A 20,346-nucleotide genomic window follows, 5' to 3' on the forward strand; every position below is an offset into this window, starting at 1 on the left:
AATAAATTTTTATTAACATTTCTGAGATATAAAATCTAAAAAGTGCGGCATGCTGTTTGTCTTCAGCCCACGTGAGTCTGCACTAAATCCTAAAGACGTTTTCATGGTATTCTGCATCATGTTCTGAAAATGCCTTAATGTGGAGTAAATAGAACATAACAGCATGTGATAAATGCATTGACCTGTGATTTGATCTATAGAGCTGCAGTAAGACTCATATTTTGACTCTCTTCAGGCTCTTCCTGTTGCATGGCGGAAGCTCGGGCCCACAACCAGCCGGGGCGTCTCTCTGCCTTGGAACGCCGTCAGGGACGCTCTGGATCACATGGTCCAGGCAGCTGCCAGCTATGTAGACAAGGAGCACTTCCTGGTTCTATGGGAGTCGCTGCAGGTCAGACCTGTTGCAAAGAGAAATCCACTCTGTGGTTTAGAACTGGAAGTTGGGATTCACTTGTCCTCCGGTCTCAGGTCAGTGTGGAGGAGCTGTCGGAGGCCGCAGGGAAAACGGACGAGGCAGCGGAGCAGCTGGAGAGGCTGCTGTTTGTTCTCCACACCCTGGTGTCCCACAGGGGCGGAGCTAAAGTCACCAACCCGGAGACAGTCTGCGAGGTTATGGAGCGTTTGGATTGGTCGGCTTATAAGCAGAGCTGGGCGATATGGCTTCAAAATATAACCTTCAAATTTTTATTTATTTATTTATTTATTTTTTTGCTATCTTTTCTTTAAAAAATTAATTAAAAAGGACAGAAAATATTTTCAATAAGTGACTTTTGTTTCAAATATCCCTTCTGTCAATTGAAGTATTCAATATGCAGAACAAGAATTTCTGTTTAACTGAGAATTAGGTCTTAATATTAGAAATTCTAAAATTACAAGGAAAATGTTTTGAGAAAAAAATCTTCTAAAATTATTCATATCTGACGTGACCAGCATAGTCCGTCCGGTTCTTTCTTCCACATAGATTCAGTCGTTTGCACGATCGTTTCAAATCCCGCTGCTGAAAATGAGGATTAAAAGATCCTTATTTTAAATTTTGCTATTTTTCATGTTGTAGTTCTGCCACTTAATTTTCCTAATATTCCGACTCTATGCTGGTAAAGGTAAAACTTTATTCTCACGTTAGTTCGACTTTATTCTCATACGACTGTATTCTTGCAATATTGTGACTTTATTCTCGGAATTAAAAAAATAAATAAATCAGGGTCTAACCATAATATTTTGTCAGAAAGTTGATCTGAATCCAAAGTCCAAATAAACAGAATTTGTACAACACGCTTGTCAAACAAGATGGCCGCCCTGGGTGTGCTGACATCACTTTGAACTGTGGAAACCCACAGAATGCACAGCTGCAAAGAAATTCAGAATCTCCAATAATTATATCTTCAAAACCCAAAAATTTGATTAACCGATCAATTTGATTAATCAACAAAATCGATTAATTGGCCAGCCCTACTTGTAAGGTCTGAAAATGTCTCCTTTCCAAACCATGTAGGTAAAACGTTTTGATTGTTTCTTGGCCTGTCTGATGTTCAGATGTGCGTGCGGCTGATAGACAGCTCCTCCCTGTCAGCCTCCTGCTCCCGCCTCCTCCTCCAGATCGTTTCCTCTCTGCTGCTTGGGGAGAACCTCCACCTGCCCAGCGCGCTCATCCAACAAACGGTCCACAAGGTGCAGCAGCAAACCTAAAACCTCAACGTTCCCGTCCCCCTTTCTGCCTTAAAATCTGCTTCATCTCCTCCGTCTGCTCACCAGATATTCGGCAGCAGGCTGCAGCAGGATCTGATCCTGGAGTTCAGCAAGGAGATGTTCACCATGAACCAGTTTGAACAGGTGGGTTTCCACTGGTTTCCTGAGCGCTCTCTTGTGTTTCCCGTCCACTCTCTCTTACGGACTGAATTCGCTCCCAGCTCTTCCTCCCCAGCCTGCTGCGCTTCGCCGCCGGGTTGCTGGGACGTGGAGACGCCCCGTCGCGGCACGGCGCTCTCCACGCGCTGGTCGAGCTGATCCTCGCCAAAGCCCCGCCCCCCACCGACGGCTCCATGGCCTTTGAAACCTACCCGCTTCTGTTCACCGGTCAGATTACCAGGTGAGATATTACTTCCAGAAGCTTCTAACTGTCCCATCATCAGGATTTTATATATTTGTAAAAAAGAAAAAAAAAAAACGAAGCCCAGGTTGTATGTTGAGGTCTTTCTTGTTCTGTTAATTAATCTTCTAATCACTGACTAACTTTACTGTCCCTAAAGAAAATGATTCCCACAACATAAAGAGTTAAACATGATTAATCATCAACTAAGTTTGTAATTGATTAATCAGATTAACAGTGATTATTCATCAGCTAATTTGGTAATCAATTAATTGGATTAATCTGGATTAATCGTCAGCTAATTTCATAACCGATTAATTGTTAACTAGATCATATAGACACAGAAAGAGACAAGTTGATGAAAGAACGATACACTCAGAGCACTAATTAGGCCTGAACTGTACAAAATTATATACATTTTGTATTTAAGATAAAGAATTACCTTCATCTTTAAACACGTTCTACCCGAAACTCATGAAATGGTATAGTTTTATATTCACCTGGTTCAAATTCTGGAAAAAAATCTCCTGTTAATCAACTTTTGCTATGAGGAAAAGTTAAATATATAATGTTAATTTAAAAAAAAAAAATGTTGCATCTTTTTATTTATTTATAATATTGTGTAAAAGAAGCTTAAATAAAATCTCTGCAGAATGTGGCAATTTTTAAAATGTATTCATTGTTATAAATTGATAGATTAATCAATAGCTAAAAATAATGCTTAGTTGCAGGATGCTGGGAATAACAATGGTGTGTTTATGGTTATGTGAAGTGTTAGCATGAGCTGGAACAAAGTGCGCAACTATTCTCTAACAAACCTCTGTAGCCTGAGGGAATTGCTTATGGTGGATGTTATTTAGGGGTATCAGAGTAAAGGGGGTCGAGTTCAGTTCATATCCATGGCACACTTTTTATTTGTGGGAAAAAAAAAATTCTTTGAAAATCCTTGAATCATTTTCCTTCATTTGACCTTTGTCACATGGAATCCTAATAAAGTATATTAAAGTCAATCTTTTTTTGCTGTTAGCAGCAAGGAGGCAGACCAGCAGACGGTTCCAGAGCTGGTTCTGTCCCTGATCAGACTCCCAGAGGAGTGCCCCGTCTCTGACCTGTCGCTGCCCTGGGCCGCCCTGGTCCTGCTGGCGCATCTCAGGTAAAACAACGAAACCTGTCGCGATAAGCAGTTGGTCAATTAATCGTGTAATAAATTAAAACGAGCTCAATAATTTCCATTTCCACGATTGATATGTTTTGGAGGGCAATTTTGTTTACAGACGGTTTTGATCGTGTATAGTAATTATTTCAATTTTATTTGTAGTTGTTGTGTTTTTATTCTTTCATATTTAAAATGTCGTCCTGGTCCAGTGTTATGTGTTCTTTACAAAATGAAAAATTGTATTGGTCGTAGAGAGGGCAGGGCGAACTTGCTTTATTATGCCATTATCATTTTCATTCATAAATCCACTCCACAGGCCAAAACTGAAACTAGGCTATATTGAAAACCAAAACTGATTATTCAGGCCCAGAGTTCTCTCACCTCGCCCCCAACTCTCCGATAAATCTAAGATACCACAGACCCATGTTGTAGTAGATCTACTGTAGCTGCTTTCCTCTCCTGTTTTTATATTGGCGCAGACAAGAGGGACTGATGGCCTTTTTAAAACGCCTCCACAGTGAAATCGGTTCCTCTGGGTTATTCTCTTCAGAGATGTTGTCAGCCAGGACAACATCTTCTTTCACAGTTTTTACCTCTTGATCGTTCAGCATTTCGGAGGAAGCTGCAAGTTGTGTCTCCTGTTGCTGAAACACTGTTTGGGGGTTCTCTGTTTTTGTTTCTACAACAGTTTGTGGTGCCAGAGTCTTGGCATTTTTGCCAGAATCTTGAGTTTCACAGGTTTCCAGCTCAATCGCAGCTTTCTTTGCTGCCTTTCTCCTTTTCTTATATCTAGTTTTCCTAGACAGCTTTTTCTCCACTTGCTGCTCTGCGTTTTGTTGTGTTTCAAAGACCTTCTCTGCTTCAGTAACTTGTAGTTTAGGGAGCAACTCCTCATTCAGATAAATCTCATTTTTGACAGTGGCTGTTTGATCCTCAGCTATTTCTCTTGTTGAGACCATTTTTTCACTGTTTTGTTTCGGCTCTGCGATCTCTGTGTCCAGCATGCTTTGCTTGAGTTCAGCATTTAGCTTTTCATACAGCTGGAGCTGTGCAAAGCAGCGTTCGTAGTTTTTCTCTGCCAGAATTCTTTTTTCAATTTCCTCCGATAGAGATGCCTGGGTTTTCCATAATTCTTGGAGCAGAACCTGGATGTCGTCTTGTTTGGGAGCTACCTGGTCACCAGAACAGAACCAGCCTTCTTTATCAGGCTGCTGAGCCTTTTTAGGTCCCTGGCTCTGGTGCTGCTGCCCCAACAGATGATGGTTGAAGAGACGATGCTCTCAACGACAGACTTATAGAACAACTGCAGCAGGTTTAGCTTCCTTCCTCAAAAAAGGAAGGAATAGACAAGCTGATTGTCTATTCACAATAGCACTTTTTAGAAACTGTACATCTCAAGAGAAAACAATATCTTGACTTTAAAAGAGCTAAAAGGGTCCATAAAGCTTGAAGTTGATAATTCGTTAGGGTTAAGGTCAAATTATTTTAAATAAACAACAAAAAAAATCAAGCTTTAGTCTTTTTAAAAATTTTTGTATGTTTTTCTGCCATTTGGTTTTTATAAGCAATATGAATCACCTTAAACCTGTTGCTAGGCAACATTCAAACAGGGCAACCATTTCCTGGATTCTTTTGGGTTTAGTTCTATTCTGTGTTTTTCTCTCTGAGTTTCTCAGATTTTAGGCTCAGTAGTCCCACCCAGCTGATCCACGTCCCTCAGACTCACTGGTTTTTGGAAAATCATTCCCTCTGCCTTTGGATGGTGGGGAGCTGGGAAGATTTTTGGCTGATTAAAATCACAAAATTATATCTGACAATTCAAAACCTTGAATTGAAAGTTGAAAGGGAGCACAGAGAAGGAGGAAATGTAAACTATTCCTTTCGTTACACATAAGCAGTACAAGGAGATTTTTAGTTCATATCCCTAACACCAACATATTTCTTACCTGCAGCCATTACTCAGTGGTCCCAAATCTTCTTTTAAATGAAAGTTTGCATTTCATTTAAAAACCAAAGTCCCAGAGACTGGAGCAAGAGAAGAGAGGTGCAGAATCCAGGTTGCTGGAAGTCTGAGTTCACACAATCAGTGATGATTTGGGTTGCTCTTTTTGTGTTGGTTCTTTGTTTTTTTGTGTTTTTTTTTTTTACAAATAACACCACTTACTAGGTAAATGATATGAAAATGGTAAAAGAAATGATAACTCTCCATGTAATTTCTCAATATTGAGAAATGACATTCAGAAACGTTTCTCAGTGTCGTTTCTCTGGAGGTGTGGACTCTGTTGACGCTTTAAACGTTACCCAGAGATCTAACATTTTCCCCTGGTTGTACAGGGCAAATGCCAGTATCTTCGGAGATGTAATTCTCCGAAGATACTGGCAGTTTGAGAATTTATTCAGTGAACAATTAAGTCCTTTAGTATTCAATTCAGTTGAGTCGGGTCAAAAATACATGATGTTGTATAACATTTAATCTCAGTATCTTGAAAAACTCAACGTGGATAAAAATTAGGAGGGCAAATAAATAGTTCCGTGGTTTTGGTCGTGTGTGGTATTTATTTAAATTTTATTTGTAGTTGTTGGTTGTTGTGTTTTTATTTTTTCATATTTAAAATATCATCCTGGACCAGTGTTAAGTGTTCTTTACAAAATGAAAAATTGTATTGGTTGTAGAGAGGGCGAACATGCGTTATTATGCCATTATCATTACATTACTTGAAAATGGCCTCAAAACAAGAATATTATCGTTTATTGCAATAATTACTGAGAGATTGTATCACCCAGCAAAATGTGTTATTGTGAAAGGCCAAGAAACAACTCCAATGTCACACAACACACGGCGGCTTTCATCTAGTGGGAGGATCTGCCATATTGTCACAGTTTTATCCAGTTTTAGTACTTAAGTTATGTCTCTCTTTGTGTTTTTTGTTTTGTTTTCTTTAGACCTTTGTCTCCTGCTGCAGTCCTCCCTTCTGTAGCAGCTTTTCTAAATCACCTTCTCCAGGACATCGAGGCGGAGAAAATGGGAAAAGGTATGCGAGCATGCCAGCGGTTTCCCTTTCAAGCCGTGCTGTACAATCCGGTAGAAAGATGTTTTCACGCTGTCATGAAAAGTAGCGCAAAGGTTTTTAAAGGAGAACCCAATGGAGATCAATGATTATTAAATTATTTCGTCTGTAAAAACGCAGCAGATACTGTTGTGAGATGTAAACAAAGCCTGGATGTGTTTTCTTCTTCCAGCTGCTCTGTTTGTAGCCACACAGGCTCTGAGCTGCCTCCTCTCATTGGACAGCTCTGCCCAGCTGCTCTCCCTGCTGTCTGTGGACAAGGTCCATTCTGTCCTGCGGTATGCACGGCCTCTATTTTGTAATAATTTGATACTTGATATTTCTCTTTAACGTTGTCCCTGTCGCTCCTGCAGGCGGTTTCCCACAGACATCTCGGCTCTGTTGCTAGGAGACCTGTACTACACCCGCTTGTCGCTCAGTGGCGCATCGGAGCATCTGTCCCACGCTGTCCTGCTGGAGATCTATGACAAACTGCACTCCAACTTCTCCTCAAACGTTTCCAAGGTTTGTTTCCAACTAAACAAAAAACATTCTGACAAATTTTACAACGGTGCAAAAAAAAAAAAAATCTATCGAGTTACAATTAATTGTTGATTGATGGTTTATTAGATTAAAATTAGTTCCAATGATAACTAATAACGTCCTCTTAAACCGCCTTTTAGTGTTGTAATTCGGCCGCCACCCAGCAGAGGGCGCCACTGGTCACCCTTAAACGGAGCCAGATACAGAATTAAAAATGGCGGCGCTATTCCATAACAGGAAAGAGAAACAGTCGAAACGGAGTCCGTTGGTGGAAGGAAAATGCACTTTTTATGGTTCTGTTTTGAAATATAAACACTCAACAAGTTCCTTGAGTTAAAACGTTAATAGCGCCCATTCAGTCGTGCTATATAGCGAAGTGGCTTCAACGTCTCGACCATAAATTATTTCTCTGCTATAAATTCGATAAAGCTAGCGCTCCTCTTTACAGGCGGTACTTGAAAATCTCTGTTCGTGGGAGATTTAGTGTTTTCATATATTTTATTTATTTCAGCATTATATTCAGCAAAATATAAAGTTTCTGTTTTGTTGCAAATATGCATACATTTAATCACGTGAGATAACCACAATTAAATGTTTATTCAGTCAGTATTTAACACAACTGACACCAAAATGTGTATATAATGTGCTTTAAAAAAATGAAAAATTCAGCATTATGAAAAATGTAACCCTTCATGTTATGGAAAGACAGTCGACCCTCCTAATACAAGAGAAAACTCAGGTTTTTAAGAAAATGGCTGTTTACCAATTAGTCAGACAAGAACAATCAACTTTAGATAAACTCATTAATCAATAACTTGCATCCCTATTTGCAACAATGAATGAATGAATTAATTTCCACCCGCAGATCCGCCTGCTGACGCTGAGGATCTTCTCCCAGTTTGAGGCTGAGCTCCCTCCGCAGAGCGAGGTATTGCTGCTGATCGACTCTCGCTGCCTCTAAGGTGCTAGATGCTAAGGTGTCGGTATCCTTTTTCATTTTTCTCTCTTCAGGATGACGAGAGTGTGGAGGCGCAGTCGGTGTTCGCCGTCTGCCTGTTGGCTGAGCTGGTCCCAGCGTCGGTACAGGACTACAGGGAGAAGCTGCTCCACCTGCGGAAGCTGAGGCATGACCTGGTGCAGCGCTGCCTGCCGCGGGGGCCGCCCGCCACCTTCCAGCAGGTACCCGCTGCCATCACCACCTACAGTAGCAACATTTAATTTCCCTTTGGGATCAGTAAAGTATTTTTGAATTGAATTATTAATGTGGGGGAGGGGACAACAAATCAAGTAATGTTTGTGCTTTCCCCCTCTGTTTTTCTACATTTTTAGGGAGTCTCACCTTGGTAATGAGAATTTATTGTATCGTTTATCATTTATTGTGATAAGAGTTTTGACTTATTGTTGTCACAATGAATTCCAGTTAAACTTAAGATCTCAAAAACTGTCCTTATTGTCAAGATTGATAGGTCTTTTTCCCATTTGTTCAATGAAAGCATTAATAAATAAATGTCAATAAGTTTAAAAATAAAGTCACCATCTGTAGTTTAGTAATGCCTTATGTCACACTTCTTTATGTGACCTGTGTCCTAAAGAGGCATGTCACAAGTGGGAATGTTTATCAAGAGCGGTATTTGTGTTTGTGGGGCTATAATTACTGTGACACATCCTTTTTTACGGTAACGTAAAAATAGGTGTAACAAGTAGTTCTTGTGATCACAATAGTACCGTAGGAATGTCATCATAAAACTCTATATCACCATGGTGATTCAGCAAAGCTTAGAGAGCTGTAACCTGTCAAAAAAACAAACAAAAAAGCATTATGAATAATAAAAAGAAAAGTGTACTTAAAAAGAAAGACATCAAAAATGTTTCTTCAATTAACATTCTAATAAGTCTGATATTACAGCACACTGTTTTCCTACCCCCAGGTCCCTCTGAGGTATCTCATTGCCATGCTGTTTGTCAACTTCAGGCCGCTGTGGGATGCAGTCATTGAACTTGTGGTGTGAGTACGACTGAATTTACACTTCTATCCATCGCTACGGTACCGAGCGCTGCGTCTGCGTTTTTACTGTGAAGCTGCTGCACTGGTCTGAGCTCAGTAGATGGCTGTCGTTTTTTTTCTAAATCACTCGTTTCTTTGTCCTTCTTTCAGAAGCCATGCCAGAGGAATGGAGAACAAAGACTTCTGGGGGGTTTATTATGAACATCTGGAGATGGTGGCAGAGCTGGCAGGTGAGGAGGGCGGCATTCACGACCCCCTGGAGAAAGTATTCACACTGCCAAAGTAGTAAACTGCAGTGTACCTACTTTTATTTGTCACCTGACGAAAAGTAGCACAAAATATATGTGGAAGGAAGGAAATATTTAAGAAAATTTGTGAAGAAAAATAGAAAAAAAATGTCACTGAACATTCAAATGGATACACCATTCATATGCGTAAACATAGTGGTGGCAGCATGATGCTATGGGGATGCTATTTTTATTTTTCTTACAGAAAGTTGGGTTCACCTTCCAGCAGGACAGTGGCTATAAACACACAGAGCTACAAGGGGTTAGCAAAGCAAATGTAAGTGGTGAAATGGTCTAGTTAAAGTCAGGGTCGGAATCCAATTGTTGTGGCAAGAATTTCGTCTGATAAACCAGCAAAGGGTTGGGCAACATTTTTGACGACTACAAATCTTAATAATTTGCAGCAGCCTCCCAGTGCTATTACCTTGCAATTGCAACTTTAAGAAAAAAAAAATTCCACTAAATTTTTTGCCTATTATTTTTTTCAAAATGGCTCAAGCTTAGTTGGATTGAGTGAAGAGCATCTGTGAACTGCAGTTTTCACATTCTGCTGCAGTACTGCAGTTTGATTTACATCTGGACTTTGACTGGACCACTCCAATGCATGAATACATTTTCATCTGAAGCTTTGTAGTGTAGCTCTGATTGGATGTTAAAGGTTGTTGTCCTGGTGGAATGTCAACTTCAGCGTCAGGCCTTTTAAATTCCTGTTCTTCCAGAATTGCCCTCCGAAAATCACCCCCACAGCATGATGCTGCCACCGCCGTATCTTAGAGCTGAGCTGGTGTGTTTTAGTATTTTTGATGTTGGCCAAAAAGTATTTTACTCACGGGTGTCCAAAATATAAATACAGATTTTTATTTGTGAATAGATCAAAGTTTTTCTTCCACTTCACAATTTTTCACTTATGTTTAGATGATCTTTCTGAAAATCTCTATAAAAATCGCTACAGAGAAGGAGTTGGGTGTGACCGACGACGGCGAAGAAGAAGAAGAAGAGTCGGCCCCTCGAGCTGAGCCCGGCTGCGACGTCATTGAAAGCGGCGACGTGGGCGTGCTGTTCCTGGATCGGCTCCGGCTGACCTCCGACCCCGACGAGCGGACCGACTTCCCCAACTTCCGCAGCCTGCTATGGCGAGCCATGGCGCAGTTCCCGGACAGGGTGGAGCCCCGGAGCCGAGAACTGAGCCCCCTGCTGCTCCGCTTCATCAGGTCGGTGGAACGCCACAACAGGGCGAGCGTTTCTCACACTCTGGGGCGAATTCCAGATAGTAATGGTCATTTCTTCCACAGGAATGAGTTTTATCCCGCCGACATGCTGGTCGCACCCACTCAGGACCTGAGGAAAAGAAGCGAAGCATTTCAGGAGGGGCTGGAGGGCGAAGAAGAAGAAGAAGAACAGGAGGAAGAGGAGGAGGACGAGGAGGAGGATACCAAGCATCAGAGGAAGACTCTTCCAAGAAAAGCTGCTGCAAAGTAAGAACCCAGAATTTCCTGTGAGCTTAGGATATAGAAGTAAACCTTTTTAATGGAATGAGCGTTCTCTCTCTCTCTCTCTTACAGGCAGCTGATAACACATCTGAAGGTGTTCGTCAAATTCACCAACCCTCGGGCTCTGTATCTGGAGAGCAGCCTCAGTGAGCTCTATAACCAGGTGCCCAACACATTACAGTAGGACTGAAACGATTAATCAGATTCATCGCGATTAATCATCATAGGGCTGCAACTAGCAATTATTTTAGTACTCGTCTATTCTGACGATAAAAAAAAAAATAACCCATTCTAAAGATTTTTGAAATAGCCACTGTCAAGAAAACTGGTATGGGGTTTGAGATCTATCCAGGTACACGCAGAAAAAGGTGCATGAAGGCCTGAAAGAAATAAAGCAATCTTGTGTTTTGATTTATAATGCTCTTTCGGGATTCCCAGGGCACTGCATACTTGTTCCAGCATGCCGACAACACTATTGCCGTTTGCTTTCCTGGCTGCTTTTGTAGTTACAAACCCCGACATAGAATCCACCAGCACCAAGAGGTACTTCTCACCTCTTTTTCCTGTTATCCCCATGGGGCCTGCAACATCCATGCAGACTGAACCCCAGGGGACCGTGCTTTTGATGGATAACCCCTCCATCCGCTGCCCTCGGCGACCTGCGTTGTATTGTCCACATACTTCACAGTCCCTTAGCACGCGTAGGACTTGTTTCACTGGGATCCAAAGGTCTTGCTCCTCCAGCTCCTTACGGGTAGGTCGTACGCCTGCATGTCCAAGGGCCTCATGCACGCTCCGCACGACCTCGACCACGTATTCTTCTGGGACCTCCCGTCCTTTGGGAGTGCTGTCCCACTTCTCGGTACCGACAAAGACGATCTTTCTTTGCTGGACATAACAGTCCACTTCATCATTCCCACGCCAATGAGCTCCCTCATGCGTGTGTGCTTTTTGATGCTCAACATCTATTTCCAACTGTAGTATTAGCTCAGCAATCTTTTTCCACAAGTCTTTGTGTGCCACTGGCTTGCCCTTTGCTGTCTCGAAACCATTTTCTTCCCAAATGGCCAAGTCCTCTCTAAGGGCTTGAGCACAGTAGTAACTGTCGGTTACTAACCTGGCACTCTTGATTTTCCTTTTCACCAGCTCCAGCAATCCTTCCAGTACGGCCGTCACTTCTCCGGCTTGAGCGCTACCGGGAGCTTTTCCTTTCTGACGGCATTTTTCCTTGCCGTCTTGCTTCAGAATAAATCCCCAGTATGCCGACTGGTCGGACCCCTTTCTGGATCCATCGGTGTAGATTGTCCATTCCGGATGTTCTGGCTTTTCAGGTGTCTCTGGCGGTTTCTTCTTACTGGTGGGTTGTGCTGGCCCAATTTCAAGCTCCGGGTCCAGCAGGATGTCCTCCCATCTTCCCCACCGTGTGTTAGTTGCTTTAGTGCTTTCCACGGTACCTTTTCTTAGATACTTGTGAACCTGGCTCTGTGTGATGACTTTAACTGGTTGTCCCTGTGCTAAATCTTTCAGCACACCCCAGTAACGAGCTAACACCGCTAGCTCTTTCTCCTCCTGCGGATATTTCTTCTCAACAGAAGTCAGGGTGTAACTCCACAGGGTAACCAAGCCTCCATTTTCGTTACTCACTTTAATCATGGCATCGTCATTCTCACAGCTGATCTCTGCCACCAGTCTTTCTGACAAACTTCTTGGCTCCAGTCTCACAGCTGCTTGAATGGCTTTTCTCAATTCTTCCAGGTTCTGTTGATTCGCTGCTGTCCAAACCCAGGGTCTTTTTCCGTCCTTCTCGTCCTCCTCACTCTTTCTCAGGCATTTGTACAAAGGTTTGGCATACTTCTGATAATTGGGTACGTGGTCCCGGACATAGTTGCATAGTCCTAATATTTTCTGTAAGTCATTCTCTGACTGAGGTGGTTGAATGTTCGTCAGCTTTTCTCTGTACCCATCTGAGAGTCCCAAGTCCGACGTGACTTGGAAGCCCAGATAATTCACTTGGAACTGTCCAAATTGACATTTCTTGAGGTTTAGCTTCAGGCCTGCCTTGGTGAGGTTTTCAACCACTTTTTGTAGCCTCTCCAGGTGTTCCTCTTCTGTGTCATCGGCAATAAAAACATCATCAATGTACACAGTTGCACCTACGTTCCCCAGTACTTCCATCACTGCTGACTGGAACACGTTTGGGGAGTTCTTGTATCCCTGGGGTAACCTTTGCCACATGTAGCTCTTGCCTTTGTGGGTGAATGCAGTTTTACCTTGCGATTGTCTGGCGAGGCGTAGAGAGAAAAATCCATTGGCTAGGTCGATGCATGACTTGAACTTCTTGACTCGAAGAGTTTTCAGCGCTCCTTGTGGATTGATTAAACTGGCTCGGTTTGCTATTGTTCTTCGATTCAGGGCCTTGAAGTTGATAACTGGTCTCCAACCCCCTCCAGCCGATTCAGGTTTCTTCACCGCCTGGATGGGGCTGTTGGTGATCGGGTTGAGCTCCTCTCTGATGATTTCCAGGGCGCCCAGCTCCTTCACGATTTTGTCCATCTCCTCGACTGCTCTCGGGTTCAGCGGGTACTGCCGGACAGGTGGATGAACCCCACCTTCGATGTGATGAACAAACTTTGGACCCAAATCCCCACAATCGTTCTTGAACCGTGCCACTTGCGCTGTAACGATGATCTCACGTAGCTTCTCTTTCCCAGCCGGGGAGAAGTCACTCTCTGCGAGCTTCTGTTCTGTCACCGTCGGTATGTCAATCGGTTTGTACCAGTCCTGCTGCCCGGATCCGGTTTGGGTCGGGCCGACTTTCACCAGTCTTGCTTTCAAACTCGTCAGCCTTCGCTCCAGTCGGCGATGTGTGCCTTTCTTTTTACTGAGTTCGTCTAAGTCTTTTACTTTGAGGAGATTGTAGGGACCTTTCACCCACACTACTCCTTTCCAGGTCCCATATGGCATTTCTTCTATTTTTCCATTAGCAAACTGAACCTTCAGGTGTCCTGCTGTTTCTAGGTCTTTGCGGGTCATAGACACCTCCGCTCCGGTGTCCACCAGGTAGGGTACTCCCTCCACTTTAGCGTAGATTTCGTCCCCTTCCCAGTAGGCATTTTCTAAAATGACCCGCAACCTGTACGTCATTACTTCGGTGACCCCCCGGTCCCGGCTTTACGGGACTCACGGAGGGCCGTCCTTTGTTCTGGGCTCAATTTCCTATACTCCTCATCTGTCAGGAACTGACCTTTCCCTGGCTGGTTTTGTGAAGCCGGCGGGTTGGTCGGTCTCCCTTGTGGTCCTGGTGGTTTCTGCTGGAACGGCCGGTTTTGGAAATTGGATGGTGGTGTTCCCTGTTGAAACGGCCGGCCCTGGAAATTGGATGGCTGTGTGCCTTGCGGGAACGGCCTGCTCTGGAAGTTGGATGGCTGTCTGATGTTGACCCTTCCAGGTGGCTTTGCTGGTTGGCTAGCCTCCTTCTTCCTTTTGTCCTCGTAGTACTGCTGCTCCAGGTCGAATCCCTGCACTGCCACGTCCATCTGGGCCACGGTTGTGCTTCTCACTGGCAGTTTCACAAACACAATCTCTCCTCTTCGTCCCATTGTCACCTCACGCAGTACCTTCACATACCTCGCGGGAGAAACGGTTTGCTTTAGTGTGTGCCAAAGCGGTTCCAACCGGCTTCCTTTGTCCAGCCTTCCTCTAGCTCTCTTCACCTGGGACTCTTCGTCGTCCATGTCTTCCAACATCAATCTCTCATAGTTGCTCTGTGCTGACTCTGTTCCAACCATCGGGTCCGCAGTCACGCTGGTCAGCCACAACTTTTTGGCCCCTTCGTGGTTGGTGGTAGATAGCACGGTTGGCCAAACATCTTTCAAATATTCCTCATTATTTTCGTCTGCGTTTTTACTCCGAATCACCAGCCTTAGATTCTTTAGTTCTGCGTATGCATCTTGTCCGGTAGTAGTGGCCGGTGGTTGGGCCGACACCCCTTGTAGTCTCCGCGGGATCTGTGGTCCTGGCTCTGAAGACGTCGCCTGCGGTTCCTCCTCATCAGCCGACACCTTGTCCAGCTTCTGTCGAGTCTCCCTGGAGTACTTGTAGGCAGCTTTCTTCAGTCGTCGCAGCATCACATCATACATAATCCCCATGTATGCATTCCTGAAGTTGGTGGTCAGGGAATAGTGTGCTGTCAGGGTAGAGCAGGATGGTGTCATCAGGATGTTAGCCCACTCCCCGACTGTCGCTTCTACCTCGAGCAGCACCCTGTCTCCCAACCTGCTGGCCCATCCCGCTGGGATCTGGTACTCGGTTTGACCGACCTCTGGTACATACGTACGCCGTCCGTCTTTAGCCTGTACGGGACCCCAGGTCACGTCTCTCGCCAGTCTCTCAGAAGAACCCTCGATGTCAAAGGTTTCTATTTCTTTCTTCTTTCCTCGGTGCTGTCCCGTCCGGAGGGTCTTATGCCCTGTCGGTGGTTGTTTTGGGTCGGAGAAGATGCTGCCGTGATCACTCTCTTCTTCTTCTTCTTCAGAATGTCCGATCTCCTGTTGCTCTTCTCCGTCCTCCGAGTCGCTGATGTCCTCATACTGTTGTTGTCGAAGAGGTTCCCTCCTGGGGGAGTTCAGCGGTTGGATCTTAGCTGGTTTCATCGGTCCTACTTCTCTCTGGACCGTCAGCTGCTCATTCTTGACTCTGTCCGGGTTGGGTTGTCTCAGTTCATTGCTGCTTCCCTCGAATGAGAATTCTTTGACGTATCTTGCTGCGTGGGACTCTGGTCCGACTGGTGCTTCCCTCAACTTTATCCTGAGTGGCTCCATAATCTTGGCTTTGCCGGTTTGGGTGGTGTTTAAAACTTTACTCTGGGGTATTTTTAAGGGATATTTCTTGATTTCCTGTGCTGGGTGGCCGATGCGGCATTGTTCCTCCATCTCGGTTGCCATTCGTACACCTTGCTCCGTACGGAGTCGATGCATACGGGGGTCAACCACCACCATCACCTCTTTGAACACAAAGAAATGACTGTTGGTCTTGGCTATGTTCACCACTCCGTTCTCTGTGACCGCCCTGGCGGTGTCCCCTGGCAAATCTGCCGATCTTAGTCCCTGCACGCTCACCATCACCCTTCTCATGCTTTCGTTGCTGGCAGTCACCAGGCCCCTTTCGAGTCCATGCCACATCTTCTTCCGATACTCCTCCAGACTCTCTCCTTTCTTGTAAACATCAATTGGGACCAGGATTACGGCTCCATAAGGAAGACTGTAGCCCTTCATCATCACTACGTCTCCTTTAGTTTTTACACTACAGGAAGCCTCCAACACCTTTGAATCCTTTTGGTAATATTTCCCAGCTTGGTTTTTAAGGCTGCGTCGGAACTTTCGATTGTGGATCTTGTATTTGTCATTGGTGAACACAATCAGTCCGTCACCTTCAAGGTCCCATATTCCTCCAATAAACTGATAAATCATGAGCCCGGATTGCAGCCTTATGCTGATGGTCTCTGATGGTATTTTGGCCAACTCTCGGGCCCTCCTCCAAGCATCCGACTTCTGGGTCTTCTTCTTAGGGCGGCCGGGGTCCCACCGCTCCTCATCCGATTCCTCTTCGTCCTCGTCGGAACTGCTGCCTGCTGGAGTCTCAGTAGGCGGCAGTGGCTGCCTCTTCTCCGTGCTGTGGACTCGGGGGTGAAATTCGACCCCCAGACCCCGTTGAGGGGACCAATCCTTGGCCGCTTGCTCCAACTGTTCCTCAGTGAGACTGCCGACGTGCGATCTCTCGTGGTTTTCATCATCCGACGGTTCAGGGGGGATCTCGTCGTTCTGCGATGGTCCCGGTAGAGCTGGGATGTTGTCGTCGTCGTCCGTCAGGTCTATCAGGTCCTGCGGAGCTTGCTTCGGCTGGTTAGTCGGTGTTGTGGTCCTGCTGGGCAGTCGGGATGGAGCCTCAGCCACCTCCGATTCTGCCTTGTCTGGGGCCTGCTCTTTTCCTCGGGTTTCCTTGAAGGCCGAAAGTCTCTGCAGGACCTCGGTATATTCTTTGTATTTGCGCACCCCACTGACGAGAGGGTTCACTAGGATCCCTTCGATGCCCGCTGCCAATGTAGCTGTCTTCACTATGCTGTCATATTTCTCGGAGGGGCTGTAGACCATCCGCAGCTCACCAATCGTCCATCCTTCAAGGAGTTCAGCGAACCATTCCAGCCATTCTTTGATCTCCGATTTCTTGGTTATCTTTACCGGGCATTTAACGACTCCCAGTCGGTGACCATGTTTAAGCTGGGTGCAAAAGTATATCCGAGTCTGCACCAGGTACTTCATTAAGTCCCGTGCCGTGTCCTCTTTGATGGTGTAGTGAGATTCAAAGAAAACCCTCCTAATTACCTCAATCCAGGAATCCAATCCATCACCGAGTAATATCAACGATATAGGCAATTGTGATAATGTGGATTGGGAAAGATGGGATTGATGACTCTCCCCATCCCGGCTGATGCTGCTTGCCTCTTGTCCCATTGTTGGCTTTGGCAGGGGATCCAGTTCACCCCTTTCTTCTTCATTCATAGTTGTCTTTGTCTTCGAGTTGCCTATCCCCCAAAGCCTCTCTTTGCGCTCTTGAGTAGGGATGGGTCCAGGCTGTGTTGGCTACTGGCTTCACTGTCTGGATACTATCACTTATCCTCAGTAGAAGCTTTCCCTCACCTGCATGCTATACAGTTACTGCAAGGGTTGTGACCGACGGCCTTATCAGTCACTGTTAACTCTACTCCCTAAGAGTTAACGAACCAAGTGAGCTATTCAGAATCACACATCTGTTTTTACTGACTTGGTGTGTAGGGCCCGCCTACTTGGCTCCGCCCCACGTTGGGCGCCATGTCCGTTATCTTGCAATAGCTAGCCCCGCCCACTTCATCACAACCCTCCGGGGCTGACTACTGACCAGTTCTCTGTCTAACAGGTCCGGAAAATCTCTAAGACCTGGGTATTACCCTAAATGAGATCTATAAGAGATAATCTATTCAAACTGGTGTCGAAAGCGATTCGTCTAGCTCTAACTACCTCCAATCCAGAAGTTACGACCCTTTTCAGTTAAGAAACAATCAGCTGAGTAGCCCTCACAGCTGCATAATTCCAATAACCACTTCTGTTAACGGTAGCTCGCTTTCTAAAATATAACTCGCTCTTGGAACCGGCTAGACTAAATTTAGTGACTTGGATGTAAGTCCCTGGGTCATTATTTTACTCTCGCCAAAGGAAATTATGAAGCCTCCTCTTTACTAGAACCATGTACATTAATTTTACCTTTATTAGAAGAACTGAAGAATGATTACATGACTCGATTAATTCCAATGTCCACCAACCTCAATAGAATTTTAGAGTATGAATTTTATTAAGCAAGCTTAAGCAGGAATATGTGACATACAAATCAATAATCAATTGTATATAAATTTGAGAACAGTATAATAAGGTCCACATGTATAACTATACCATGCTGTCTCCTTTCCCTAACCTATGTCACTGTTTCTGAGATGGAATTTTATGGAGCAGAGGCAACTCACACCCAGTTGATGGTGAATCTTGGCAGCAGAGACATCCAGATTCTTTGGACAGAGTCTTTATCCTTGTGCAGAAAAATCCTCCTTAGAATAGTAGCAAAGTAGAACGGGTTTAAATCCTTTAGAAACCCAGCTCTTTATCCCTCCGGGAACTTTGTCTTTTCTCCAAGTCTGTTGCAATGTATTCGGGGTGGAGGCAAGACCGATGGCCGAATCAGGAACTCGGGCTTGGGCGTACGGAACTTGTCCCTCCTTGGCGGCGCTGAGTATCAAGTCTCCCGTGGTTCCAGGGTGCGGACGGTTGCTATTTCCTCTGCTTCTCCGTTTCGACTCCTTCAGCGCCGCGGACAAAGAACAAGAACTTCTCCTTTTTCGTCTGCTTTTATACGTTTCTCTGCCATGCATGTGTATGGGGAGTTTTAGTTTACGTGGTTTCCTGAACATCTGCTGATTTTCACGGAAACCCCCGTCGGCCCCTTCTGTCTGCTGACTGGGGTGGAAAGTACCGTCCTTCCCTCAGCGTGTTGATCTTAGCCAACCATACCGTACCACCCATCCTGTGCGTTCTGGCCATCTGTTCAGAACTGCTTGCGACAGCAGGAACTCACAAGTTCCCCTTCTCGTTCCACTCACTATTTTCTCTGTTATTAATCATTAAACACAGTCAACCCATAACCTATATTAAAAACTATTTGCATCAATTTTCAAATCATCACAACTTTGATATTCATTAAGAATTAATCACCTCTTTCTCCTATTATAAATCATCAAACATAATCATCTCATTGTTGTTATCATTACAGATCATTATTCGTACATTTCAGAATCATTCAGTGATTACTTATACACAGTCATTTTACCAATTGTACTCATACATGTCCAACTTAATCATTATAAATCAAAACACAAGATTGCTTTATTTCTTTCAGGCCTTCATGCACCTTTTTCTGCGTGTACCTGGATAGATCTCAAACCCCATACCAGTTTTCTTGACACCACTTATAAGCCTTTCTTATACAATATAAGAAATACATTTAAAAAATGCAAATAAACAAATAATGCAGCTCTTTTCTTGACAACAAAAATTAACATGCTACTGCCTAAATATGAAGCTAAAACGAAGCCACATTTAAATTTTTTTTTTTTTTTTCAAAAATGTGTTTTGAGGAACATATTTTTACTAACAAAGCTGTTTTTTTTATTAGCTGCAAAATGTATAGATTTTTTTGTTCAGTTTTGACTTAATTATTGCCCTGAATATGTTGGATTTTTCTTAAATTATTTTTTTTTTTCATTTCTATACTCCAGTTAGTAGATTGCTAAATTAGTTGAAAATTATTTGAATAATCGATTAATCTCGATTAATGCAATTAATCATTTCAACCCTATTAATTTAGCAATCGATTAATCATTAACACTCAACATAGCTTTAGCTTCACCTGGTTCAATTTCTGTAAAAAAAAAAAAAAAAAAAAGGAGAACCCTCCATTTAGGCACCTTTTGCTATACAATTATTTTTCAGTTAATCTAGATTCAGATTATCTCCGGACTTGTATTGATGTTAAGTCAAGCAAAAAACAGTTGAATTTTCCACTTGTTGAAGCTTTTTTTTAGCTGCAGATGCATCCAGTATTCCCTGAAGTTGTTGCATTTTAGGCAAAAAAAGTAAATGTTTTTGGTGTTGGCAGAGAGAATTTGTCAAGTTTTTCACAGGCAAAAGCTCAACCCACAAATGCATTTTATTTTATAGAAAAACAACCTTTTGTTCCATTAAATAGTGCTTTAGCATTAGCTTCAGTGCCAAAACATATGGCAACATCAATGAAACAATTGGCTAAACACTTTATATGTCGAGTCATTTTGTTTGCTCACGAACTTTCTCTTGATTTCTCCTTCTTGTCTTTTTGTCCTCAGCTGCTCTGCCATCAGGACCAGCAGATCCAGTGTGTGGCGCTGGAGTGTGTCCTGACCTACAAAGACCCCAACATCGTCCCCTATAAGTAAGAAACTTCTCTTTGGCTGTTTTCCTGGTTTCCATCTCTGATAGCTTACCGCTCTCATCATCGGCGTCTATGGTTACAGACGCAGGAATGTCCACTCTGACCGCATTGCTGCTGATAACTGACTTTTTGGCCACTGCTTGTAGCTATCAAGCTATCCTTTTACCTCACACTGAACCAGGC

General features: G+C 43.9%; 1 protein-coding gene across 2 annotated transcripts in view; it reads left to right on the plus strand.

Moving 5' to 3' along the window:
* The window catches only part of utp20 (UTP20 small subunit processome component), a 39,894-nt gene that overhangs the window by 3,330 nt on the left and 16,218 nt on the right, over positions 1 to 20,346 (plus strand). Inside the window, exons 8-24 of one of the 2 annotated variants that reach the window (XM_028019946.1) lie at positions 236 to 391; positions 469 to 609; positions 1,534 to 1,668; positions 1,753 to 1,830; positions 1,908 to 2,086; positions 3,114 to 3,239; positions 6,186 to 6,274; positions 6,483 to 6,588; positions 6,664 to 6,814; positions 7,698 to 7,760; positions 7,844 to 8,011; positions 8,761 to 8,837; positions 8,988 to 9,067; positions 10,077 to 10,335; positions 10,417 to 10,599; positions 10,687 to 10,777; positions 20,078 to 20,163. In XM_028019946.1, the coding sequence (XP_027875747.1) occupies positions 236 to 391; positions 469 to 609; positions 1,534 to 1,668; positions 1,753 to 1,830; positions 1,908 to 2,086; positions 3,114 to 3,239; positions 6,186 to 6,274; positions 6,483 to 6,588; positions 6,664 to 6,814; positions 7,698 to 7,760; positions 7,844 to 8,011; positions 8,761 to 8,837; positions 8,988 to 9,067; positions 10,077 to 10,335; positions 10,417 to 10,599; positions 10,687 to 10,777; positions 20,078 to 20,163 (2,168 nt within the window). The remainder of the gene's footprint in view (positions 1 to 235; positions 392 to 468; positions 610 to 1,533; positions 1,669 to 1,752; positions 1,831 to 1,907; positions 2,087 to 3,113; positions 3,240 to 6,185; positions 6,275 to 6,482; positions 6,589 to 6,663; positions 6,815 to 7,697; positions 7,761 to 7,843; positions 8,012 to 8,760; positions 8,838 to 8,987; positions 9,068 to 10,076; positions 10,336 to 10,416; positions 10,600 to 10,686; positions 10,778 to 20,077; positions 20,164 to 20,346) is intronic. The other variant, XM_028019947.1, reaches the window with a different exon arrangement.

This window comes from Xiphophorus couchianus, chromosome 6 (assembly GCF_001444195.1).
Source record: "Xiphophorus couchianus chromosome 6, X_couchianus-1.0, whole genome shotgun sequence".
NCBI lineage: Eukaryota > Metazoa > Chordata > Actinopteri > Cyprinodontiformes > Poeciliidae > Xiphophorus > Xiphophorus couchianus.